This window comes from Quercus lobata, chromosome 9 (assembly GCF_001633185.2).
Source record: "Quercus lobata isolate SW786 chromosome 9, ValleyOak3.0 Primary Assembly, whole genome shotgun sequence".
NCBI classification, from domain to species: domain Eukaryota; kingdom Viridiplantae; phylum Streptophyta; class Magnoliopsida; order Fagales; family Fagaceae; genus Quercus; species Quercus lobata.
Window position 1 is genome coordinate 41026081 of NC_044912.1, and position 27118 is coordinate 41053198.

A 27118-nucleotide genomic window follows, 5' to 3' on the forward strand; every position below is an offset into this window, starting at 1 on the left:
ATGGATGTACAATAGTCAACAGTAAGATAACGTAAAAAAAAAAAAACATAAATAATAATAATAATAATATACTTACCAAATTCCTCATTGGTTGTGAGTGCTCTAATCCCTACTTCACTAGTCCAGGAGCCTTGTATCTATCGAATTATGCAAAAAAAAATTATAATAAAAAATCCCAACTTCACTTAACATTCAGTCCATGAATGATAATGGTGGAGGGTGTCAAATGGGTGGGTTTGAAGTGGGCATAATTAGGTTGGATATATAAAATCCATTTACCCATTAAAACTCATTTAACTAATTACTTCTAACCCAAATCTAAACCAACCCAATTATTATGGGTAAACACCAACCCACCCAATTACCCAATTATTAAAATGACCAAAATGGGTTCATTTTGAACCATGGCCATGGCGTTGAAGGTCTCGGTCCCTGTGGTATCGGATTTTGTGATCTCGGAAGTCCCTTCCATTTGGAGCATAGTGCTGATGTGGCTGAGACCTCCTTACCTCCACATTGTCATCAACTGCATCATCATCGCTTCCTCCAAGCTCCACATGAGGACTGAAGAAGATTCGGCGCCAAAGATGATTCCGCTTACTCCTGTGCCAGTTGTGAAGGTTTCCGATGACGTACGGATCAGCGATTACAGTGACGTGTACGAAAACAGCGTCGTTTTGAGTGGCGGAGGATTAGGATACAATGTTGGTTACGATGCGGCGGAGAAGAAAGTGATGGATGACGGTGATGATGAGGCTAAGGTGGTGGCATCGAGCCCAGTAGAGAGGAAAGATTCAATGGAGCTTTCGTTTTTGAATAATGAGAATGAGAAACCACTGGTTTCTGCGAGATTCGCTCACTGAAAAGCTGTGAAAGCTAGTCCTAAAGGTACTAATCGCTTTAATCATGAGTTCCATTAGATTAAAGCAATCTCCGAAGCTTTTGAAGCTGCTAGGTTTTCAATTAAAACATGATTGGAGGACGAGAGAATGAAAGAAAATTTGAAAACCCTAGTGAAACGTTTGAGGGCTGGGTTTTTTATTTTTATTTTTATTTTATGGGAAGGATTGGGTTGAATTTGGGTATATCGTTTTTTGGTTAAATGGGGCTCAATGGGTTTTTAGTTAAAACCCAATAATCACTGGGTCTAATTGGATTGATGCCCATTTAACCCAAATAATAATTGGGTGGGTTTGGGTTCAATTAGAATGGATGGGTTTGGGCTTATTTTGCCACCTCTCATGGAGGGAAAAAAAAAAAAAAAAAGATAATGGAGACTAAATTTACACGTTGAGAGCACAATAAATTAGCCTATTGACTTATGTTAAAATATTATTGGATTTGGAGTTAAGGTTGACCAAGTCCAAACCCAAATACAACCTCATGGTTGAAAAACATACTGGACCGGACCAGATCAGTAGATCTGACCAGGAACCGAGCACCAATTTGGTCTAAAAAACCCCCAAAATTGGTCCAAAACTAGTCAAAAATCAGATTAAACCAAGAACGGGGGGCAAAAATGATTTTGTCGGCTGGTCCGATTTTTAAAACCATGTTCAACCTTAAAGGCCTTTAGGAAAGTTAAATTTGGATACAAATTTGATCCAAGGAGAAATTGAAATTAAGATTCCCCCAATTAACCCAATCAAACTTGGACAGAGAAATTATTTTCGAACTTTTAATTTATGGTGTATTTTTGTATTAAAATATTGTCTCTTCTCTTTTATGTGTCAAATAAACTCCAAGATCACTTTAACACAAGGGCGGCGCCACACAATCTTTAGGGGTTCAAATGTTTCGGTCCTTTTTCCCATTACCTAGAAAAAGTAAGCCATCGGTTTAGGTAAAAGATACTATCATTATCGCCTGAACAATTAGACATCCAACCCGTAATCGCAATGACCCAATTGCAAGAGCGGAGCTCTATCCCCCGAGCCAGGTGGAGCATGCATGAAGGAGTCAGATGCTTCTTCTATTCCTTTACTTGGCACAGCTGGGCCATCCTGGACTTCAATTATATATATATATTATTATATACTTACTCTTAAAATATTTTTGCACACCCTAACTTAAATCTTACACACCCTCATCACATGTATATTCGACTTTAAGAGTAAAGAATAAGCGTTTATGAATTGTGAGCGTCTTTCTTTATTATAAGGGTAAATTACGTATTTAGTTTCTATCCTTTACACCATATTTCAATTCGCTCCATAATCTTTCAATTGTGTTAATTTGGTCCTTAACCTTTCAGTATCATATCCATTTAGTTCCTATTTTGCTATCTTTTGGATAAAAATTGTAACGTGGCAAATAAACAAAATAAAAAAATTAAAAAAATAGTTTATTGCTACATCAACTAATAGAGAGTCAAGTTGTATTTATCAGGATTTTTTTGGAGGGAAACACCCTTTTTCAATTTTCATCAATTTCAACCTCTCAAATCTCATATTTTTTCTCTCTCACACAAGAACAAACTCTTCTATTATTTTTTCAATCTTTCTTTTTCAATAATCGCTCATTGAATTCAATCATTGGCAACACTGGCGATAATATTTTCCACAATAATTAAGGTTGAATTCGTTATTAAATATTAGGAACTTAGGTTAAGAACAATATGGTGATTAATTTTATTCAATTAATTAATTTGAGTAGGGCATATAAACATCAACAAATATATAAAATGATCTTTAGAAACGTGTAGTTTTTATTTTTAGTATCTTCTATTGTTCTTATTAGAAAGAGAAAAGAAAAAGACATCGATTCCCCATTCAAACTCCAAAGCCATCCCAAATCATTGACTATGTATTAGTTTTGTTGGAGAAAATATAACATCATGTATCTGGTGCATGTATATTATCTGGTGCATGTATATTATCTGCAACATTCTAAGGAGAGAGAGATTCAGCAAGAAAATACTTAAGGAGAGAGAGTCACTGTCAGCCTGTGTGACTAGGCAAAAAACAATAAAAGAAAACATAAAAAAGTCCAACTTTCTGTTTTGCTTAAAGAGATACGCATCCTTGTTCACATTCTGTTTGTATAATAGTCAACTAAGTTCTCCGTTGTTTGCAAATGCTATTTCGTAATCATAAATCAAAATCACTCGGATTCACTGCTTAAGTTATGCTATTTAATATTTAGCCGTCTCATTTGACCATTATCTTGAGGATGATTTGAGGACTTATCTTTGCCTCTCCCACTCTAATAAGATTAAACCAGATCAAGAGGCATGACATGTGCAAGTCAAAAACTAAGCATGACAACCATTCTAAAGCCTCTGCTTCTTCTCCTTCAGATTCTATTGCTCTCTTTGCTTCCACTAAGCAGCACAGCATCACCAGCAACACAAGCAGAAGCTCTTATCAAATGGAAAAACAGCCTCCTCCCTTCTTCTTTTCTCAGCTCTTGGTCCTCTACCAACGTCACCAACCTATGCAAATGGAACGGTTTGGTCTGCGACTCAACTGGAACAGTCTCCGAAATGGTCATCTCTGGTGCCAACCTCAATGGGACACTGGCCCAGTTCAACTTCACTCCATTTCTTAATGTCACTCGCTTTGACTTCAGCAACAACTTACTCAGCGGACCAATACCTTCGGAGATAGGCCAGTTAACAAAGCTCCAATATGTAAGTTTCTACAACAACTATCTGAATGGTACAATTCCATATCAGTTTAGCAATCTTCAAAAGGTATGGTACTTGGACCTTGGATCAAACTACTTAGTAACTCCTGACTGGTCTAAGTTTTTGAGCATGCCTTTGTTGACCCGGCTTAGCTTTGCTTATAATTACCTCACTTCTGGGTTCCCCGGATTTATACTATATTGCCAAAACTTGACTTACTTGGATTTGGCCCAGAATCAGTTGAATGGAACAGTACCAGAAATGGTATTTACCAATCTGGGCAAGCTTGAGTACCTTAATCTAACTGATAATCAGTTCCAGGGACCAATGTCTCCAAACATTACCAAGCTTTCCAAACTCATAGATCTTCGTCTAGGACGAAACAAGTTCAGTGGTCAAATTCTCGAAGATATTGGCTCAATGTCCAATCTTCAGATGATAGAAATGTACAACAATTCATTTGAAGGGAAAATTCCTTCTTCAATAGGTCAGCTCAAGCAGCTCTCGAAATTCTATCTTGATTGGAATGCCTTAAATTCTACAATTCCTTCTGAGCTTGGTCTTTGTACTAACCTCACCTACTTGGCCCTGGCTTCCAATTCACTCACTGGGGAATTGCCTTTGTCTTTAACCAACTTGACCAAAATTACCGACTTGGGTTTATCTGTTAATAACCTTTCAGGTGAGATCTCACCTTACTTTTTCAGCAATTGGACAGAATTAACCTCGTTACAGCTTCAGAACAATCTTTTCACTGGCAAAATTCCACTGGAAATTGGCATGATGACCAAGCTCAATCTTGTTTTACTGTTCAATAATACGTTCACAGGTTCAATTCCATCTGAGGTAGGTAACTTGAAAGATTTGACAGAACTAGACCTATCAAACAACCACCTGTCTGGTCCAATTCCTCTAGCACTGTGGAACCTCACAAACCTTCAGACCTTACAACTTTTCTTAAACAATCTCACTGGCACAATCCCACCAGCAATTGGAAATATGACTTCGCTGCAAATTATTGATCTCAGCGCTAACCAACTATACGGGGAATTGCCAGAAACCATATCTGGCCTCAGTAATTTACAGAGAATCTCTCTTTTCACCAATAACTTCTCGGGTAATATTCCAAGTGACTTTGGGAAGTTTAGTCCTTCTCTAAGCAGTGTTAGCTTTTCGAACAACAGCTTCTCTGGAGAACTGCCACCTGAATTGTGTAGTGGCTTCAGTCTTCAAAATTTCACAGTGAATAATAACAACTTCACAGGGCCATTGCCTGAGTGCTTGAGAAATTGTTCGCTACTACAGAGAGTGCGATTTGATGGGAACAACTTCAATGGCAACATTACAAATGCATTTGGGGTTCATCCAAATCTTTATTTCATTTCTCTTAATGACAATCAATTTATTGGCATTATCTCACCGGAGTGGGCAGAATGTGGATCTCTAACCAATTTAGAGATGGGAAGAAACAGAATTTCGGGTGAAATCCCTGCTGAACTTGGGAGGTTGCCTCAATTGCACTCTTTAATTCTTGACTCAAACGAATTGTCTGGGCAAATTCCAAGTGCATTGGGAAATCTAAGCCTATTTGAGCTCAATCTGAGCAAGAATCTTCTGACAGGAGAGATTCCTCAGAGCCTAGGCGGTTTGGTTCAGCTGGAGGAACTTGATTTGTCTGAGAACAAATTAACTGGGAACATACCAAAAGAGCTTGGGAATTGTGAGAGATTATTGAGCTTGGACTTGAGCGACAATAACCTATTGGATGAAATACCTTCTGAACTTGGTAATTTAAATGCATTGAATGTCTTGTTAGACCTCAGCAGCAATTCACTCTCAGGAACAATTCCTTCAAACCTGGCAAAGCTTACATCATTGGAAAGTTTTAACATTTCACATAACCAGCTCTCAGGGGAGATCCCGGCATTATTTACGAGCATGGTTAGTCTACTCCCCAGCTCCATTGATTTTTCCTATAACAAGTTAACAGGTCAAATCCCAACTAGTAAAGTTTTCGAAGAGGCACCTGCAAATGCATACATTGGAAACTCAGGTCTGTGTGGAAATGCAGCAGGACTAAGTACTTGTTACACAGATTCCACAAAGAAAAAGCATTCTAATACACTTCTAATTGCTGTCCTCATTCCGGTTTGTGGCCTTTTATTGCTTGCAATTTTTGTTGCTGTATTCATAATATTTTACCGGAAAGCCAAATTCCATGATGAAGAAAGCAGAAGAATTGGAGAGACTGATGGGAACTCTCAGTCATTGATATGGGAAAGAGAAGGTAAATTCACATTTGGGGATCTTGTGAAGGCCACTGAGGACTTCAATGAGAAGTACTGCGTGGGAAAAGGTGGATTTGGAACTGTTTACAGAGCAGCATTGCCAACAGGTCAAATTGTTGCTGTTAAAAGGCTCAACATGTCAGACTCCACTGACATTCCAGCAGCCAATCGCCAGAGTTTTGAGACTGAGATTCGTGTGTTGACAGAAGTTAGGCACCGGAATATCATTAAGCTTTATGGGTTCTGTTCAATGAGGGGGTACATGTACTTGGTCTATGAATATGTAGAGAGAGGCAGTTTGGGAAGTGCATTGTATGGGTTGGAAGGGAAAGTGGAGCTGAACTGGGATACAAGGGTGAGAATTGTGCAAGGTGTGGCTCATGCAGTTGCTTACTTGCACCATGATTGCTCTCCACCAATTGTGCACCGAGACATAACTGTGAATAACATATTGCTCGAGTCTGAGTTTGAGCCACGACTCTCAGATTTTGGCGTTGCAAGATTGTTGAACCCAGATACGAGTAACTGGACAACAATTGCTGGGTCTTACGGCTACATGGCTCCAGGTAAGCTAACAATCTAACTTCTACATGTTCCCAAAAAGAAAAGAAGGCTTCTCATATTATTAGTATGCGTTTTTATTTTATTTTATATTTTTATCCTTTTGCCAAATGCATGTCTTTCCTTGTTCACTTGTTAACTTTGATTAGTTTCAAATGTATTTCTTTCTTCTTTCATTTGTTAACTTTGATTAGTATCATAGATGTTTTAGATTGCAACGTTTCATTGTGGGATTGAAATTTTTGTTTCTATGAATGTGCAGAGCTTGCACTAACAATGCGATTAACAGATAAATGTGACGTTTATAGCTTTGGAGTGGTGGCATTAGAAGTTATGATGGGAAGGCACCCTAGGGAGATCCTATCTTCCTTGTCATTAAAGTCGAGAACAGCGACACCAGTTTCAGACACTACAGAATTTCTTTTAAAGGATGTTCTAGACCAAAGACTCCCACCACCCACAGGCCAAACAGCAGAGGAGGTGGTGTTTGTAGTGACCATAGCCTTAGCATGTGTGCGTGACACTCCAGAGGCACGACCCACCATGCGTTTTGTGGCACAAGAACTATCAGCTCAAATCCAAGCTTGCCTGTCCGACCAATTCGACAATATAACGATTAGCAAGCTTACAGGGCATCAGAAATAGTACAAATTGGAATCAAAGCTTGAGTAGTGATTACTGATTAGTGTATGGATGAGGTACTGCCAGGCCTGGAATGGATTGTTCAAGATGTTTAATCTCATTCTAGCTTCTAGGTAGGAACTAGTAAATGAGAACGTTGTACCTAGAGGTCCCTTGTACAATAAGCCTTTTTTTCTTTTTTTAAGTTTTTTTGAATAATATGTGGGGCTGACCACAAATTGAGCAGTAGTGAGGGCAATCTTCATTTCTAATATATGTATTCACATGTATACTTCTTAGATAGTATTTCTTGTACTTAATCTGATTCACTATATACAATACTTCGCATGTAATAACCTAAATTCACTTGTACCAGAAAACCTTTTTCTTTTTCTCCATTGTCTTTCCTTCCAGGAAAGTTCATGATTTAGCTTCCTAATCATTTTTCCTGTCAATCTCATTATTTGTTTTCTAACCATTTTCTATTTTTTGCTGAATTTTCTTACGAAGCACATGAACTAAAGGATCTCAACATCCTTATTGTCCTTTTTCTTTTCTGGCTGCTCAAAGTTGACTTTTGAACAAGTGTATGTATGCTCCTATGAATGTCGGTTGGAAAGCGTTCAATGAGAGGCCTCTGAGTTAGAATCATGTTGATAGCGTTGCTACCAATAAAGTTTGAAAACCATACTGGTTGGTACTTCCTAGTGTACCTACAACTATGACATCTAGGTTCGAATCTTTCCTCCTACGTAGTAATTGAAAAAAAAAAAAGTTTTGAACTTCCCCATCGCAACCTCATGTAATACCAAAACCTTTTTTTTTTTTTTTTGGTAGAAATACCAAAACCTTTATGGCTCTTTATATAATTATCAAGAGGCATCACTGGTGGCTCTACGATCAATTTAGGGTGGTCTGTGACCACCCTGACCTGAAATTTTTTTTATTATATATAAATTTTAAAAATTTATGATTTTTTAACCCTTAAAAAATATTTGTGACCACCCTAAATTTTTTTTAGACCCAACATAATTAAATTTTGGACAAAATTTGGTAACAAATTTGGTTGTAAACTAAGGCTATAGCTCTACTTTATTATTATTATTATTTTTTAATTATTGTATATGAATTTTGACAAATTAACAAATAGAGACATTTTCTTTTTATATCCTCTATATTTGTAAAATTTCAAGAAGATCATAGATTAATAGTCATGTCATCAATCAAATCTTTAAATTTCGAGTTTTTGTAGTCTAAAATTATACATACAAAATAAATTTATGGACCAAAGTAAATAACATACAATTGATATGAAATTTGACATGCGTCTTAAGAATGTAAAAATTAAAGAACATGCAATTCAACAATTGGATTTTCAAAATTGACCATGTTAATTTATTTAATGAGAGTTGTAGCCTTTGGGTATAATTAAGTTTGTAGCCAAATATTGTCCTTAAACTTTAGTCCCCTTAACAATATATTAGGTCCTTACAAAAAAAAAAAAAAAAAAAAAAATCCCAAGAAAATTTTTATCTAACTAAAATTTTGATAGATATGTAACTTTTAACATTGGTAATGAGACTATCATACAAAAATTTCAAAATAAAAAAATTTGTAGAAAGAAATTTTAAGATTTTATGTATTTGTGTGAGTGTGTGTGTGTGTTTTTTTTGGGTCAATATATGAAGTTCTCTTTTAATTAAATTTTGTGTAATTTAAGTTTCTTAATAACCACCCTGGGCTTATATATGCCTCCTTTGTATTTAGAAATTCTAACTGTGTAGCTCATTCCCTTGCCTAATGGGCTTATTTTTGTAATAGTTTTGGATCCCCTCCTCTCTCTGTTGTATCTAGCTTGGTGGAAGGTGGTGATAGCTAAGTCTCTCCCCTTCCCCTGCTTCTGTTTGTTTCTGCTCTCTTTTTTGTGTTAATATATGTCTTATTCAACAAAAAAAAAAAAAAAAAAAAAACCACCCTGGAAAATATTCCTGGAGCCCCCACTGAGAGGCATGACATGTGATTGTAAAACATGCACGTATACACGAATCCTATTGCCCGCACACCTGCATTTACAATCATCTAAATTATTATCTTAGTACATGCAGAATAACACCAAACTCAGCACATTCATGTACAGAAAATTTGAAATAAGTGATGCATCTTACAAATTCAAAATGTACAAAATGATTAAACAAATTGAGTCAAGCCGAGTATTAAAAGTTCATGTTTTTTTAATTTTATTTTATTTTAAACATGAGCTGAGCTCGAGCTTGTTCACGAGCTATTTGATTAATTTATTACTGTCTTATATATATTAAAATCAAGCTACTTGATTAACTTATTATTTTCTTATATATAGTAAAATAATGACTAAAACATTATACCTCTTCACAAATCTATGAATTTTTCCTACAAATTGATTAATTATGTTATGAAAAACTACAAATAATGATTTTATATCATATGAATCAATTTACAAACTTATACAACCCAATTTGAAGTTTATATAAATACAGTATATTTTTAGACAAGTATACATATAAATAGACAGTATTATATATATTTAATTCAAGCCCTCATATTCACTGGCTTGTTCATGAACACATTATTATATTTGAGCTTGATTTGCTTGATAATCAAGTCTAAAGTTGGATTTGAGCTTAACTTGTTTATTAAACAAACAGACATAAACAAGATTTTTCTAGAACCGAGTTGGAGCTATTCATAAATAGCTTGGTTAATTCATTAATTTACAGCCCTATAGCCAACTCCAATCTAATTAAATCACACCCCTAATTAAGCATCTTGATATGGGGTACGTATATATGGATTATCATGAAATAAGTCGGATAAAGCCCACGTTTAAATTGTAGGAAAATTTTCACTTATTACATTCATCAAATTCAGCACATCCCAATCTGATTAGCTTCTAAACAGCGTAAGCTTTTCTAACAATAGCTTCTCTGGAGAACAACCACCTGAATTGTGTAGTGGCTTCAGTCTTCAAAATTTCACAGTGAATAGTAACAACTTCATAGGGCCATTGCCTGAGTGCTTGAGAGATTGTTCCCCACTAGAGAGGGTGCGGTTTGATGGGAAAAACTTCAATGGCAACATCACAAATGCATTTGGGGTTCATCCAAATCTTTATTTCATTTCTCTTAATGACAATCAATTTATTGGCATTATCTCACCGCAGTGGGTAGAATATGTATCTCTAACCAATTTAGAGATGGAGAGAAACAGAATTTTGGGTGAAATCCCAGCTGAGCTTAGGCGGTTGACTCAATTGCACTCTTTAATTCTTGACTCGAATGAATTGTCTAGGCAAATTCCAAGTGCATTGGGAAATCTAAGCCTGTTTGAGCTCAATCTGAGCAAGAATCTTCTGATAGGAGAGATTCCTCAGAGCCTAGGCAGTTTGGTTCAGCTTGAGGAACTTGATTTGTCTAAGAACAAATAAACTGGGAACATACCAAAAGAGCTTGGGAATTGTGGGAGATTATTGAGCTTGGAACTGGGCAACAATAACCTATCGGGTGAAATACCACCTGAACTTGGTAATTTAATTGCATTGAACGTCTTGTTAGACCTCAGCAGCAATTCACTCTCAGGAACAATTCCTTCAAACCTGGCAAAGCTTACATCATTGGAAAGTCCTAACATTTCACATAACCAGCTCTCAGGGAAGATCCCGGCATTGCTTATGAGCATGGTTAGTCTACGCCCTAGCTCCATTGATTTTTCTTATAACAAGTTAACAGGTCAAATCCCAACTAGTAAAGTTTTAGAAGAGGCACCTGTAAATTCATACCTCGGAAACTCAGGTCTCTGTGGAAATGCAGCAGGACTAAGTACTTGTTACACACATTCCACAAAGCAAAAGCATTCTAATCCACTTCTAATTGCTGTCCTCATTCCGATTTGCAGCCTTTTATTGCTTGCAATTATTGTTGCTGTATTCATACTATTGGAAAGCCAAATTCTTTGATGAAGAAAGCAGAAGAATTGGAGAGACTGATGTGAACTCTGAGTCATTGATATGGGAAAGAGAAGGTAAATTCACATTTGGGGATCTTGTGAAGGCCACTGAGGACTTCAATGAGAAGTACTACATTGGAAAAGGTGGATTTGGAACCATTTACAGAGTAGCATTGCCAACAGGTCAAATTGTTGCTGTTAAAAGGTTCAACATGTCAGCCTCCACTGACATACCAGCAGCCAATCGCCAGAGTTTTGAGACTGAGATTCGTGTGTTGACAGAAGTTAGTCACCAGAATATCATTAAGCTTTATGGTTTCTGTTCGATGAGGGGGTACATGTACTTGGTCTATGAATATGTAGAGAGAGGCAGTTTGGGAAATACATTGTATGGGTTTGAAGGGAAAGTGGAGCTGAACTGGGATACAAGGGTGAGAATTGTGCAAGGTGTGGCTCATGCAGTTGCTTACTTGCACCATGATTACTTTCCACCAATTGTGCACCGAGACATAACTGTGAATTATTGCTCGAGTCTGAGTTTGAGCCACGACTCTCAAATTTTAGCATTGCAAGATTGTTGAACCCAGATAGGAGTAATTGGACAACAATTGCTGGGTCTTATGGCTACATGGCTACATGGCTCCAGGTAAGCTAACAATATAACTTCTAGAATCTAAATTATTGTTTTGGCCTAAAAATGTTTCCCTCAATGAAAAGAAGGCTTCCCATATTAGTAACTTTTTACATATCCTGTTGCCAAATACTTGTGTTCTTGTAAATTTGTCAACATTGATTAGTTCGGTAGATGTTTTGGTGACAATGTATTATTAGATTATATTGAATTTGTTTTATAATTGTGCATAACTTGTGCTTACAATGCGATTAACAGATAAATGTGACATTTATAGCTTTGGAGTGGTAGCATTAGAAGTTATAATGGGAAGGCACCCAAGGGAGCTCCTATCTTCCATGTCATTTAAATCGAGAACAGTGGCATAAACTTCAGACACTGCAGAAATTCTATTAAAGGATGTGCGAGACAAAGGACATCCACCACCTACAGGCCAAATAGCAGAGGAGGTGGTGTTTCTAGTGACAATAGCCTTAGCATGTGTGCGTGACTCTCCAGAGGCAAGACCCACATGAGTTTTGTGGCACAAGAACTATCAGCTCAAATCCAAGCTTGCCTATCCGACCAATTAGACATGATAACCATTAGCAAGCTTACAGGCCTTCAGAAATAGTACAAATTGGCACCAGAAGTTGAGTAGTGATTAGTGTTTGGCAAAGGTATTGCCAAGCCTGGTATCTATTGTACAATATTTTTGGTCCCATCCCATGCAGTAATTAGTAAATGAGAATGTTGGATCTTGATGTCCCAAGAAAAACAATCTTTTTTTATTTTTTATTTTTTCCTTTCATTTCTTTTGAGTATATGCAGGGATCACCCCAGGTTGAGCATCAGTGAGGTTAATATAGATATTTTTGTCATTTGAGATACCTGTTTATAGTTTTTATATCTTTTTTATTGTAAACAAATACATATACATAGTTCTTCATGTAAAGAACCTAATTTTCACTATATACACTACTTCATCTACCATAACCTGCCAGATTTTTATTTTCCCCCTTATGTTTCCTTCCTGGAAAGTTGATGACTTGCTAACCATTTTCCCTCTAGTCAATCTCATTATTTGTTTATTAACAATTTTTTATCTTTTGCTGAATTTTCTTGTTAAGCATATGAACTGCAGAATCTCCTCATCCTCATTGTCCTTTTTCTTTTCTGGCTGCAAGTTATCCTTTGACTAAGTGGAAATGTTTGGCTTCTGGTTAAACTTAGCCATCTTCCCACGATGCTTCTTGGAAAGCATGCACAAGGCAACATGGCTGTGAACGGGACACCTCATGGTTACTGGGCAGAAACAAGCCAATATGGCTGTGGCCTGTGGGTGGGACAGGCTAAAAGGCTCAAAGAACAATGGACAAACTTTCTCTCTAAACTAGTTTGGTGATATCTTATCATTTCTATTTATCCCCCATTTAAATTTTAATACATTCAAATCAATGGACAAGCTCTCTCCAAACTAGTTTGGTGATATCTTATCATTTCTATTTATTCCCCATTTAATTTTTAATACATTCAAATCAAGGGGAAAGATCTATTTCCCTCTTAATTTTTAAAACATCTAAAATACTAGGATACAGTTCCCCTCCCCTCTCCCATACGCTTCTCATATCTCATACCTTCTACTCTACTGGACTCAGCCTCCTAACTTCAAACTGAAACATCTTCTATTCCACTCTCATATACCTCCAAACTTACAAACCTCGTAAAAGAATGTAAATCAGAATATGCATAGCTTCATTAAAAGGCAATCCACAAGGTTTCTGAACCTTGTAATGCTCGTGAGGCAGTGTTTGAGGATAAAGAAGAACGGAAATCCATATGACTTGGGAAGTTGCCATGAAATACCTTAAATAGATGTACTTATTAGATACCCAGTTTTCTTCTCTTGACTAGTCTGGGTACATCCCTAAATAATTTGCATTTCCTCTAATTAATTATCAACGCAGTACCAGAGTATTCAAATGGAGAGGATTCCTGCACCACAAAAACAGCAGACACAATATACATAAATGTTGTTTCAAATTATTTCTTTAGCCCTGTCGTTGGTTAGATTGTTGATCTGGGTAGTAGTGTTAGCAGCTGTTGTAGCAGCAGTGTTTCTCTTTTGGTCCCAACACCAAGTAGAAATATAGTTCCAGGCAGTGGCAATGAAGAAGTCAACCTGTGACTTATGAGAGACGTGTCTGTGATCACATTACATACATTAAGAACTAAACATCCCTGCAATGCACACCCATAAATTTTGATACCAATAGAATCAACAAAACTAACAATACACTTAAAGACAGTAAATTAAAATCACAGGATTTGGGGCACAAAAGGTTGAAGTCAAATATGCAGCAATACAGCAGGAAACACCAGCCATTTACAGAAGTTCAATTCAAGAATGCTTCCAATTTCTCTATCTAGTTTGAGGCTTAGAACATGACTTGTTAAGAGAATTAAAATTTTTCCAAATTCTCAATTAATTCTTACAATACACATAGTGTAGGTTGGCATAATAGTGAATTCACTGGGTGCATAGCACTTTGTGCCTTGAGCGCATGACAAGTGCCATAAGCAACAGATATATGATATAATCATCTTGGGATCAAGCTAAGAGATCCATAACACTTAACACAGGACACAATCAAATACCAAAGCCATCATAATTACTCATCCCTCTGTAACAGAGAGAGTCCTATTTCAAAATCCTTCTTTATTGGGGTGGCAAGGAAAGGGAATATGTTGAACACAAGTAGTGATGAGTGTGTGACTTTGGAATTGACAAGCTATGTCACAGCTAGATATTTCAGATTTTTTTTTCTATGGAGATCACAATCAATGAAAAAATGCTAACCAACTTTAAATTATTAAAGACATTAAACTGGAAGTCAAAATGTTATAACTGTTCCATCCCACATACCTTTTCCGATTGAATTCCTACATCCAGAAGATCCATCTTACCTTGATACACATCCAACAATTGAGGAACATTGGCCTGAAATTTAATCACAAACTTTTCCGAAAAACACTTCTCGCTAGGTAGTAATAAGGTTGCTGAGGAAAAATTACTCTTGATCAAGTCCTTGGCTAACAAAACTTGAACAACTGAACACCTAGGGATAATCCTCTTCTCCAAGCTTAAACCTAGAACTGAAGGAAAATCTTCTAATTGTTTGGTTTACATATGAATTTTTAAGTTCATTTTTTGCAATACATTTAATTGTTTGGTCAATTTCAATAGTAGAAAAACTATAATCATGGATCCCCTTCTTTATATTGTATTTCTCTATTGCGTAATTATATATATATATATATATATATATATTGTTTTATTTCAATACTTTTGAAGCTTTGAATCTTCTGATTTTTTTTAAATTTTTTTTTTTTGGCCTTTTGGAAGTTTTAACATCATAACTTTTGGGTTTTATTTTTTCTATTATCAAAAATTATCTAGAAGATTTCAATGAATATCCATGGGTTATTCTTTTTGAGGGTAACTCATCTTTATCTTATATTTCTATTCTTAACTTTTTTTTTCCTATATTTTTTCTTTAATTGTCCGTGTTTACTTCTCTTTTGTTTTTCTTATTTTTACTTTCATAGTGTATGTACATGTTATGTATGTTCTTTAATTCTTTCTTTAATGATTTTTGTGTGAGTATGTGTCATTGTATCTGGGTATTTAGGCAAAATCTATAAAGACTAAAGATGCTTTTTTTTTTTTTTTGTAATGAATCCTATGTTTTTCTTGACTTTAGTGAGTCATATTCTTAATGATCGAAATGGTTTTGTTTGACGTGGATTTTGTTCATATTGGTTTTAAAGTTTATTTCTTGGCTTAAATTATAGATTGTAATATATTTATTCATCAAACTGTTTAGTTGAGTTTGTTTTCGAAATTGTTTTCAGTGTTGGACATTTTCTTGAAGCATGTTAGTATCATATATTAAAATACTGTTAAGTTGATAATAATAATAATAATTGTGGGGCCCAATAATTCATGGACCATGCCCATTTGCCCTTAGAGAGTCCAAAGGCCCGAGCCGAGGAGAACTGTGGCCCAAGCTCTACAATACAGAGCACAAAACAATTTTGGGAGGCAGCCGAGGACAGTTCAGTCCTCGGCAGATCCTGAATCCCACCGGAATAAAGGGGTAAAACTGGTATAGGGACAAATTTGTAAGGAGATCCAAAATATCTTGGGGAAGTTATCCTTACTACCCTTCCAGATAAGACCCAACACATGACAGAGCCGTACTCTGCAGCCTTATCAACCATCCCCAACAATTCTGGGATTAGACTGATGGGACAAATATCAGTCTGGTAAAGATTGACCCTACACGTGGACGAAGGACAATTAACGCAGACGAGTATAAAAGAAGAAAGTAAGTAAATCTAAGGGGAGCCCCATCCCACCTCCGAAAAAGAAAGACTACATGGGGGAGAACCTCTCAACAACACCGGACCTCACTGAAGAAAGTCCGTCGTTGGGTAACCGGGATAAGGCCTCAATGGTCCTCGGATCAACTCCGAGGAGTCCAATCCCATAGGGTGCGACGCCTTAGGGCGCGACGCCTTAGGGCTTAAATGTTCAATCCCAACTCCTTTTCCTATAGGAATCCCTCCAAAATCAGGATCGGAACATCGCCCCGCGACCAAACCCAAGCTTTTCAAGCCCACTCTCTACAAATCATATTGTGAGGGATCTTTCGTGTGTGAGCCCAAAAATGTTAATGGGCCGCAAAGGAATCGTGTCCTTATAATAATAATAATAATAATATAGTTTAATAAATGTCTGAAACTAATAACTGTTAACAAATGTTTTAGCTATATGATTTTATTTTACAAATTCAATTTTGGTGTTGTAGTAAACTAAACAAAGATTAAATTATATATTGTACTCAATACATTTTTCGTGCATCGCACGGGTTAGCGACTAGTAATAATAAAAATAAAAGTATTAATAGTAATATTTTTATTGAACCTAAATAAAATTATCCCTAAATGTAGTAGTCACTCACTTGACTATATACAATCTTGAATCTACTGAATCTTCTACTATGAAACCGTTGCATACAAATACTTTAGTTTGTAATTTTGAAATCTTCACTCAAATATTTATATCAACTACTATGGTTGATTGGATGCAGCAACTTCGCTTTATAATTGGATATGTTGCTTGTACAAAATTTCCAATTGTAGCTCCAAAAGAGTTTGAAAAATCTCTAGATTTGTGTACAGAACACTCACCTCTCAAATATATAAAAACATATTCTAGGGTTTTTATTTAAATATCCTTAAGTTTCATTAAAACCCCAGATCAAATGACTGAGAGAAAAAGTCTAATCTAAAATTTGCATGAATCTCGATCAATTGAGATGTGCATCTCAATCGGTAGAGATAAATAAAACTTATCTACCCTTTTATTATTATTATTTTTTTCCTGATTTCTTGAGTCTTCAACTTTGTTGAACTTCATTTGTCTTATTTAACTGAATATTTCTAGACTAAACCCTAGACAAACTATTTTTTGAGAACAAAACCCTAGACAAACTAAGTTCTAAAAGGTTACAATTTGTTTATGGTTATCAACCTAAACATATATACTTTGCAACAATAAATGCTAAGTTTTAGTTTTTAGATTTATATAGATATAGATGTGGAATTGAACACAAATTGAGCATAGTGAGAGCAATCTTTATTCCTAATATGTGTATGCACAAGTATAATTCTGAGAGAGAATTTCTTGTACATAATCCAATTTTCACTTTATACCATACTTGACATCCCATAACCTAATTTCACTTGTACCAGAAAACTTTTTTCTTTTTCTCCATTGTGTTTCCTTCCTGGAAAGTTCATCACTTGACTTCCAAATAATTTTTCCTCTAGTCAATCCCATTAATTGTCTTCTAACCATTTTCTAGGTCCTCTACTCTATCTCATTAATTGTCTTCTAACCATTTTCTAGGTCCTCTACTCTATCTCATTAATTGTTTTCTAACCATTTTCTAGGCGGCCTGACTTTTCACCGCTTTTGTGATATGTAGGAAATTAGAGACCAGGTAGTACCAAAACCTATATTGTTCTTTAATCTTTATATCATTAACAAGAGGCATGACATGTGATGTGATATTCAAACATGCACGTATACACAGCTCGTTTTAACCCACACATACATTTACAATCATGTAAATCATTACATTAGTACATGCAGCCCAAACTCGGCACATTCATATACAGAAAATTTAAAATAAGTGATACATGTTACATGGAACATATTCAAAATATGCAAAACGAACAACAGCCAACCCAACCCCAATCTGGTTAAATCACACCCCTAATTAAGCATCTTGATATGGGGTATGTGGGTATGGATTGAATTGGGTATGCATCATGAAAGAAGTCACATACAACCTATATTTAAATTGTAGGAAAATTTTCACTTTGATACATTCATTAAATTCAGCACATCCCAATCTGATCAGCTTCTGGTTAGAGTAAAATTGGCCTGTAAGTGAATTAATCCCATCTTCAATTCTCACCTTTTCTCCTTCTAAGAAAATAGACAAATATATATATAAATCTTATTAAGTCATCTGATTTGAACATTCTTTCGTGGAATTTAAGGACTTCTAACATGTGGACTGAGATGCCAAAAGTTTCACTTCCATACCACTGGAAATATCTCCTCCTCTCTTTGCTATTAAAAGTAAACTAGATCATGAGGCATGGCATGTGAAACAAAATAACCAAGCATGGCAAAAATTCTAAAGTCTCCTCTTCTTCTCCTTCACATTTTCTTGCTCTCCTTACTTTCACTAAAGACCATAGCATCACCTGCAACACAAGCAGGAACTCTTATCCAATGGAAAAACAGCCTCCTCCCTTCTTCTTTTCTCAGTTCATGGTCCTCTACCAACCTTACCAACCTTTGCAAATGGAATGGCATTGTCTGCGACTCAACCGGGACAGTCTCCGAAATAATCATCTCTGGCGCCAAACTCAATGGAACACTAGCCCAGTTCAACTTCACTCCATTTCTTGATGTCACTCGCTTTGACCTCAGCAACAACAATCTCAGCGGACCTATACCTTCGGAAATAGGCCAGTTAACAAAGCTCCAGTACGTAAGCTTCTACAACAACTATCTTACTGGTAAAATCCCCTATCAGTTCAGAAATCTTCCAAAGGTATGGCACTTGACCTTGGATCAAACTACTTAGAAACACCTGACTGGTCTAAGTTCTTGAGCATGCCTTTGTTGACCTGGCTTAGCTTTGGTTATAATCACCTCACTTCTGGGTTCCCAGAATTTATACTTTATTGCCAAAACTTGACTTACTTGGATTTGGCCCAGAATCAGTTGAATGGAACAGTACCAGAAATGGTATTTACCAATCTGGGCAAGCTTGAGTACCTTAATCTAACTGACAATCAGTTCCAGGGACCAGTGTCTCCAAACATTAACAAGCTTTCCAAACTCATAGATGTTCATCTAGGATGAAACAAGTTCAGTGGTGTAATTCCTGAAGATATTGGCTCAATGTCCAATCTTCAAATTATAGAACTGTACAACAATTCATTGGAAGGCAGAATTCCTTCTTCAATAGGTCAGCTCACGGACCTCTGGCATTTCGATGTTAGATGGAATTCCTTGAATTTTCCAATTCCTTCTGAGCTAGGCTTTTGTACTAACCTCACCATCTTGGCCCTTGCTACGAATCCACTCACTGGGGAATTGCCTTTGTCTTTAACCAACCTGACCAAAGTTACAGACTTGGGTTAATCTGGCAATAACCTTTCAGGTGAGATCTCACCTTATTTCTTCAGCAGTTGGACAGAATTGACCTCATTGCAACTTCAACACAATCTTTTCACTGGCAAAATTCCATCGGAAATTGGCCTTTTGACCAAGCTCCAATATCTTTTACTGTTCGGTAATCAGTTCACAGGCTCAATTCCTTCTGAGGTAGGGAACCTGAAAAATTTGATGGAATTAGACCTTTCAGACAACCTCCTCTCTGGTCCAATTCCTCTAGAATTGTGGAACCTCAGCAACCTTTATACCTTCCATCTTTTCTCAAACAATCTCACTGGCACAATCCCACCAGAAATTGGAAATATGACTTCGCTGATAAGTCTTGATTTCAACACCAACCAGCTATACGGGGAACTGCCAGAAAACATCTCTCACCTCAGTAATTTAGAGGTCATATCTCTTTTCACCAATAACTTCTCGGGTAATATTCCAAGTGACTTTGGGAAATTTAGTCCTTCTCTAAGCAGTATTAGCTTTTCGAACAACAGCTTCTCTGCAGAACTGCCACCTGAATTGTGTAGCGGCTTCCTTCTTCAACTATTCACAGTGAATAGTAACAACTTCACAGGTCCATTGCCTGACTGCTTGAGAAATTGTTCGCTACTAGAGAGGGTGCAATTTGATGGGAACAACTTCAATGGCACCATCACAAATGCATTTGGGGTTCATCCAAATCTTTATTTCATTTCTCTTAATGACAATCAATTTATTGGCAAAATATCACCAGAGTGGGCAAAATGTGAATCTCTAACCACTTTAGAGATGGGAAGAAATAGAATTTCAGGTGAAATTCCAGCTGAGCTTGGGAATTTGACTCAATTGCACTCTTTAATTCTGGACTCGAATGAATTGTCCAGGAAAATTCCAAGTGAATTGGGAAATCTAAGCCTGTACAAGCTCAGTCTGAGTGAGAATCATCTGACAGGAGAGATTCCTCAGCGTCTAAGAAGTTTGGGTCAGCTTCAGGAACTTGATTTGTCGGAGAACAAATTGACTGGGAACATACCAAAAGAGCTTGAGAATTGTGGTAGCTTATTGAGCTTGGACTTGAGCAACAATAACCTATCGGGTGAAATACCATCTGAACTTGGTAACTTAATTGCATTGAGTGTCTTCTTAGACCTCAGCAGCAATTCACTCTCAGGAATGATTCCTTCAAACCTTGCAAAGCTTACACGTTTGGAGAGCCTTAACATTTCACATAACCAGCTCTCAGGGGAAATCCCTGCATCATTTATCAGCATGGTTAGTGTAATCTCCACCTCTATTGATTTTTCTTATAACAAGTTAACAGGTCAAATCCCAACTGCTAAAGTTTTCGAAAAAGCACCTGCAAAAGCTTACATTGGAAACTCAGGTTTGTGTGGAAATGCAGCAGAACTAAGTACTTGTTACACAGATTTCACAAAGCAAAAGCATTCTAATACACTACTAATTGCTGTCCTCATTCTGGTTTGTGGCCTCTTATTGCTTGCAATTATTGTTGCTGGATTCATAATAATTTACAGTAAAACTAAATTTCACTATGAAGAAAACAGAAGAATTGGAGAGTCCCATGTCAGCTCTGAGTCATTGATATGGGAAAGAGAAGGTAAATTCACATTCGGGGATATTGTGAAGGCCACTGAGGACTTCAATGAGAAGTACTGCATTGGAAAAGGTGGATTTGGAACCATTTACAGAGCAGCATTGCCAACAGGTCAAATTGTTGCTGTTAAAAGGCTCAACATGTCAGACTCCACTGACATACTAGCAGTCAATCGCCAGAGTTTTGAGACTGAGATTTGTGTGTTGACAGAAGTTAGGCACCGGAATATCATTAAGCTTTATGGGTTCTGTTCCATAAGGGGGTACATGTACTTGGTCTATGAATATGTAGAGAGAGGCAGTTTGGGAAATGCATTGCATGGGTTGGAAGGGAAGGAGCTGAACTGGAATACGAGGGTGAAAATTGTACAAGGTGTGGCTCATGCAGTTGCTTACTTGCACCATGATTGCTCTCCACAAATTGTGTACCGAGACATAACTGTGAATAACATATTACTCGAGTCTGAGTTCGAGCCACGACTCTCAGATTTTGGAGTTGCAAGGCTGTTGAACCCAGATACAACTAATTGGACAATTGCTGGATCTTATGGCTACATGGCTCCAGGTAAGCTACAATCTAACTACTAGAATCTGAATTATTGTTCTGGCCTACAAATGTTTCCCTAAATGAAAAGAAGGCTTCCCATATTATTAAGTTTTTTTTTCTTATCCTGTTGCCAAATGAATGTGTACTCGTAAATTTGTAAACATTGATTAGTTTGGTAGATGTTTCGGTGACAATGTTTCAATAGATTATTGAATTTGTTTTATGATTGTGCAGAGCTTGCGCTTACAATGCAATTAACAGATAAGTGTGACGTTTATAGCTTTGGAGTGATAGCATTAGAAGTTATAATGGGAAGGCACCCAAGGGAGCTCCTATCTTCCTTCACATTCAAATCGAGAACAGCAACGTCAATTTCAGACAGTGCAGAAATTCTATTAAAGGATGTGCTAGACCAAGGACTTCCACCACCAACAAGCCATATAGCAGAGGAGGTGGTGTTTGTAGTGACAATAGTCTTAGCATGTGTGCGTGACTCTCCAGAGGCACGATCCACGATGCGTTTTGTGGCACAAGAGCTATCAGCTCAAATCCAAGCTTGCCTGTCCGACCAATTTGACATGATAACCATTAGCAAGCTTACAGGCCTTCAGAAATAGTAAAAATTGGCATCAGAAGTTGAGAGTGATTAGTGTTTGGCAAGGGTATTGCCAGGTCCGGTATGTATTGAGTATTGTACAATATTTTTGGTCTCATCCCATGAAGTAATTAGTAAATGAGAATGTTGGATGTCCCAAGAATAACAAGTGAGCACCATTGAGGGTTATATGGATACTTTTTCCATTTGAGATGCATGTTTATAGTTTGTATATCTGTTTCATTGTATACAAATACATACGCATAGTTCTTCATGTAAAGAACCTAATTTTTACTATATACACTACTTCACCTACCATAACCTGCAAGATTTTTCCTTTCCCCTTATGTTTCTTGCTGGAAATTTCATGACTTGCTAACCATTTTCCCCCCAGTCAATCTCATTATTTGTTTAATAACAATTTTCTATCTTTTGCTGAATTTTCTTATTAAGCATATGAACTGAAGAATCTCCTCATCCTTCGTGTCCTCTTTCTTTTCTGGCTGCTCAATGTTAGCTTTTGACTAAGTCAAAATGGCTGTGAATGGGACACCTCATGCATGGTTCCTGGACGGAATAAACAAGCCAATATGGCTGTGGCCTGTGGGTGGGACAGGCTAATTCTCCCATTTTATTCCAAAAATAGGAGAATTTGGAATAAAATAAAATAAAAGGAGTATAGTTATTAATTTGTATGATATCTTATCATTTTTATTTATTTCCCGTTTAATTTTTAATACATTCAAATCAAGGAGAAAGATATCTATTTCCCTCTTACTTAATTTTTAAGACATCTAATTCTAAATAAGGAGAGGGATACCAGGATACCATTCCCCTCCCTACTCATATCTCATACCTTCTACTCTACTGGACTTATCTTCAGGACTCCAAACTGACAAACATCTTCTACTCCTCTCTCATATACCTCCAAACTTACAAACATCATAAACAAATGTAAAGCAGAATATGCATAGATAAAAGGCAATCCACCTAGGTTATATTCCAAGGTTTCTAAACCTTTTAATGCTCATGAGTCGGTGTTCAAGGATTAAGAAGAATGGAAAACTATATGACTAGGAAAGTTGCCATAAAATACCTAAAAAAGATGTACTTATGAGATACCCGGCTTTATTCTCTTGATTAGTGTGGGTGCATCCCTAAATAATTTGCATTTCCTCTAATTAATTAACAACGCAGTACCAGAGTATTCAAACGGAGAGGATTCCTGCACCATAAAAACAGCAGACACAATATACATAAATGTTGTTTCAAATTATTTCTTTAGCCCTGTCGTTGGTTAGATTGTTGATCTGGGTAGTAGTGTTAGCAGCTGTTGTAGCAGCAGTGTTTCTCTTTTGGTCCAACACCAAGTAGAAATATAGTTCCAGGCAGTGGCATTGAAGAAGTCAACCTGTGACTTATGAGAGACGTGTCTGTGATCACATTATATACATTAAGCACTAAACATCCATGCAATGCACACCCATAAATTTTGACACCAATAGAATCAACAAAACTAACAATGCACAAAGACAGTAAATTAAAATCACAGTATTTGGGGCACAAAAGGTTTAAGTCAAATATGCAGCAATACAGCAGGAAACACCAGCCATTTACGGAAGTTCAATTCAAGAATGCCACCAATTTCTCTATCTAGTTTGAGGCTTAGAGCATGACTTGTTAAGAGAATTCAAAATTTTCCAAATTCTCCATTAATGCTTACAATACACAGTGTAGGTTGGCATAATGGTGAATTCACTGGGTGCATAGCACTTTGTGCCATGAGCACACGACAAGTGCCATAAGCAACAAACATATGATATAATCATCTTGGGATCAAGCTAAGAGATCCATAACACTTAAAAACAGGATACAATCAAATACCAAAGACGTCATAATTACTCACCCCCTCTGTAACAGAGAGAGTCCTATTTCAAAATCCATCTTTTACAGGGTGGCAAGGAAAGGGAATATGTTGAACACAAGGAGTGATGAGTGTGTGACTTTGGAATTGACAAACCATGTCACAGCTAGATATTTCATATTTTTTTCTATGAGATCACAATCAATGAAAAAATGCTAACCAACTTTAAATTATTAAAGACATTAAACTGGAAGTCAAAATGTTATAACTGTTCCATCCCACATACCTTCTCCGATTGAATTCCTACATCCAGAAGATCCATCTTACCTTGATACACATCCAACAATTGAGGAACACTGGCCTGAAATTTAATCACAAACTTTTCCAAAAAACACTTCTCGCTAGGTAGTAAAAAGGTTGCTGAGGAGAACTTACTCTTGATCAAATCCTTGGCTAACAAAACTTGAACAACTGAACACCTAGGGATAATCCTCTTCTCCAAGCATAAACCTAGAACTGAAGGATTTTTAGCAATGTCTGCTGACGGCCAACCCATTTTGTATACAAGGAAGTCCATTGTTTTTGTGATCTTCTCTTCTGATAAAAGCACAAAATTTGGATTCCTTCTAAATGCTAACAGAGCTACATCCTTGGACCAACCCCACCTCTTATAAACTTCCAATTTAGATTCCCACATTGGCTTCTTCATCTTCAAAATCACCTGGATTGCTAGGACAAATACCGATTTCGAAGGATCAAATCCCATTTCCTTAACCTCATGGACAGCCTTCACAAACCTAGCATGTTTAATGAACGCACTACCCGGAAAATTGGTCACCAAGAAAGAGATGGCTGATTCAGGTACTCCAAATTCTCTCAAAAGTGCAATATTTGGAATCATATTATTAGTTACATCAAATAGAAAAGAAAGCTGTGACCGCTTCAAAGTTGTAATAACTTTCTCGTCCACCACAAGTACACTCTTGAGGAAATTATAGCAAGGGATAAGATGGTTTTCCAAACTCCTAACCAATAGTAAAGGACTTGAAGTGAGAATCCGAGTGAGGTCAGAGCTTGAAACCCCTACCTTAGAAAGGAAAAATTCAATTTTGGGCAAAAGGGTCTTCCCAGGATCAGATAAAAGCAACATTGGGTGCGTTCTGACAAGTTTGGCGATTTGGGTATTGGTAAACCCATGCTCTTTGAGAAGACTAAGCACTGAGTCTGGTCGATCTGGGTTTCCCAATTGTACCTTCTGTGATGCTAAAATAGCAGATTTTGAGGACAACCCACAAGAGTTTATGAGGTAAGACACTGTAAAAGAATGCTTTTCTTGTTGCCGTTGTTGGTGTTTTGATTCAGAAAAACCTGTTGATGCATACGATTTCACAATAAAGAAAGCATTTTGCTGAAGAAAACCCAGTTGGGTCATCTTATGTTTGAGCAATAGTAGCTGTCTGAAAGAGTGAAAGCTAAACATAATTGACTCACCGAGTTTGCCTCAGACAAACTGGGTTGGTTATCCGAATAATTCTTCAGCGAGTAGTAGAGAAGATTTGGACTCGTACGAGTACTAAGCTATGATTCATGGGTTTGTGAATTTTAGTGTGCATTGGCAAAAAGCAAATTCCCATCCCAATTTTTAGGGTTTACGTTTTATTTTTTATTATTAGTATTTTTTTTTTTGGGGGTTTTCTAGGAGCCTAGGAATAAGATTATGTTATGGATGATGATGATAATAATAATAAAAGTATTAATAACAATACTTTGATTGAACCTAAATAAAATTACCCTTAAATCTATTATTATCTCATGTAGTAGTTATTTACTTGACTATATACAAACTCGAATTTATTGAATCTTCTACTATGAAACTGTTGCATACAAACACTTTAGTTGTAATTTTGAAATCTTCACTCAAATATTTATATCAGCAACCATGGTTGATTGGATGTAGCAACTTCACTTTATAATTAGATCTATTGCTTGTACAAAGTTTCCAGTTGTAGCTCCAAAAGGATTTGAAAAATCTCCAAATTTGTGTATAGAACACTCCTCTCTCGAATGTATAAAAACGTGTTTTAGGGTTTTTATTTAAATATCCTTAAGTTTCATTAGAACCCTAGATCAAATGGCTGAGAGAAAAAGTCTAATCTAAAATTTGTATGAATCTTAATCAGTTGAGATGTGCATCTTGATCGGTAGAGATAAATGAAACTTATCTGCCCTTTTATCATTATTATTTTTTTTTTGATTTCTTGAGCCTTTAACTTTGTTGAATTTCATTTGTCTTATTTAACTGAATATTTCTAGACTAAACCCTAGACAAACTATTTTTTGAGAACAAAACCCTAGACAAACTAAGTTCTAAAAGGATACAATTTGTTTATAGTTATCAACCTAAAAATATATACTTTGCAATAATAAATGCTAAGCTTTAACTTTTAGATATATATAATTGTAGACGTGGAACTAAACACAAATTGAGCATAATGAGGGCAATCTTTATTCCTAATATGTGTATGCACAAGTATAATTTTGAGAGAGTATTTCGTGTACATAATCCAATTCACTTTAGAGCATTCCTATCAATAATTCTAAAAATTTTAGCATTTAGCACTTCAAAAAATTACTTTATTTATTATATCATCCCATTTTAAGATACATCAATAATCAAAGTTTCTATATTTTTTACCATTTCATTTAAATAATATAAACTACTTATTAAAATAATAATAAAACAACTACACAAAAATCAATAGCAACCAGCCAACCCCCTCCTCCACCACCCCTACCACCGCTCCACTTGCCATAACCACCATTGTAGCAACCACAACCCACCACAACCACCACCGCCTCAAGTCATAGCACTACCATGGCAACCACAAAACAATTCTGAAGGTGAAAAGCACTATAGATAGAACAAAAACATTACAATATAAGTATGTAACAAACAATAAAGTTTCTAGTTCCACTTTGACTCTTTTTTCCCCTCCATTTTCTCAGCA

At 36.4% G+C, this 27118-nt stretch overlaps 2 protein-coding genes and 3 pseudogenes across 6 annotated transcripts; 4 read left to right on the forward strand and 1 right to left on the reverse strand.

Annotated features, from left to right (window-relative positions):
- Nucleotides 1–404: 404 nt before the first annotated feature.
- LOC115961746 lies at nt 405–920 on the forward strand (annotated as a pseudogene).
- A 2275-nt stretch (nt 921–3195) lies between these two features.
- Nucleotides 3196–7460, forward strand: LOC115959187 (MDIS1-interacting receptor like kinase 2-like). Of its 2 annotated transcripts, none has more exons than XM_031077501.1 (2): nt 3196–6482; nt 6740–7460. In XM_031077501.1, the coding sequence occupies exons 1-2, from the start codon at nt 3233–3235 to the stop codon at nt 7120–7122; spliced, it is 3633 nt and encodes a 1210-aa protein (XP_030933361.1). In that variant the 5' UTR covers nt 3196–3232; the 3' UTR covers nt 7123–7460. The 2 variants fall into 2 exon arrangements, with proteins under 2 accessions (XP_030933361.1, XP_030933362.1); XM_031077502.1 differs by having other exon boundaries at nt 6767–7460.
- Nucleotides 7461–9908: 2448 nt separating this feature from the next.
- LOC115961747 lies at nt 9909–12363 on the forward strand (annotated as a pseudogene).
- A 1167-nt stretch (nt 12364–13530) lies between these two features.
- Nucleotides 13531–25750, reverse strand: LOC115960439. Of its 3 annotated transcripts, XM_031079347.1 has the most exons (3): nt 24621–25750; nt 14616–14839; nt 13531–13893 (listed from the first exon to the last, which is right to left on the reverse strand). In XM_031079347.1, the coding sequence occupies exons 1-3, from the start codon at nt 25588–25590 to the stop codon at nt 13879–13881; spliced, it is 1209 nt and encodes a 402-aa protein (XP_030935207.1). In that variant the 5' UTR covers nt 25591–25750; the 3' UTR covers nt 13531–13878. The 3 variants fall into 3 exon arrangements, with proteins under 3 accessions (XP_030935207.1, XP_030935205.1, XP_030935206.1); XM_031079345.1 differs by lacking the exon at nt 13531–13893 and having other exon boundaries at nt 14202–14839; XM_031079346.1 differs by lacking the exons at nt 13531–13893; nt 14616–14839 and adding an exon at nt 22988–23679 and having other exon boundaries at nt 24397–25750.
- LOC115960438 lies at nt 17953–25462 on the forward strand (annotated as a pseudogene). The gene is made up of 2 exons (XR_004085182.1): nt 17953–21669; nt 21886–25462. The product of XR_004085182.1 is annotated as a probable leucine-rich repeat receptor-like protein kinase At1g35710 (transcript).
- Nucleotides 25751–27118: the final 1368 nt, after the last annotated feature.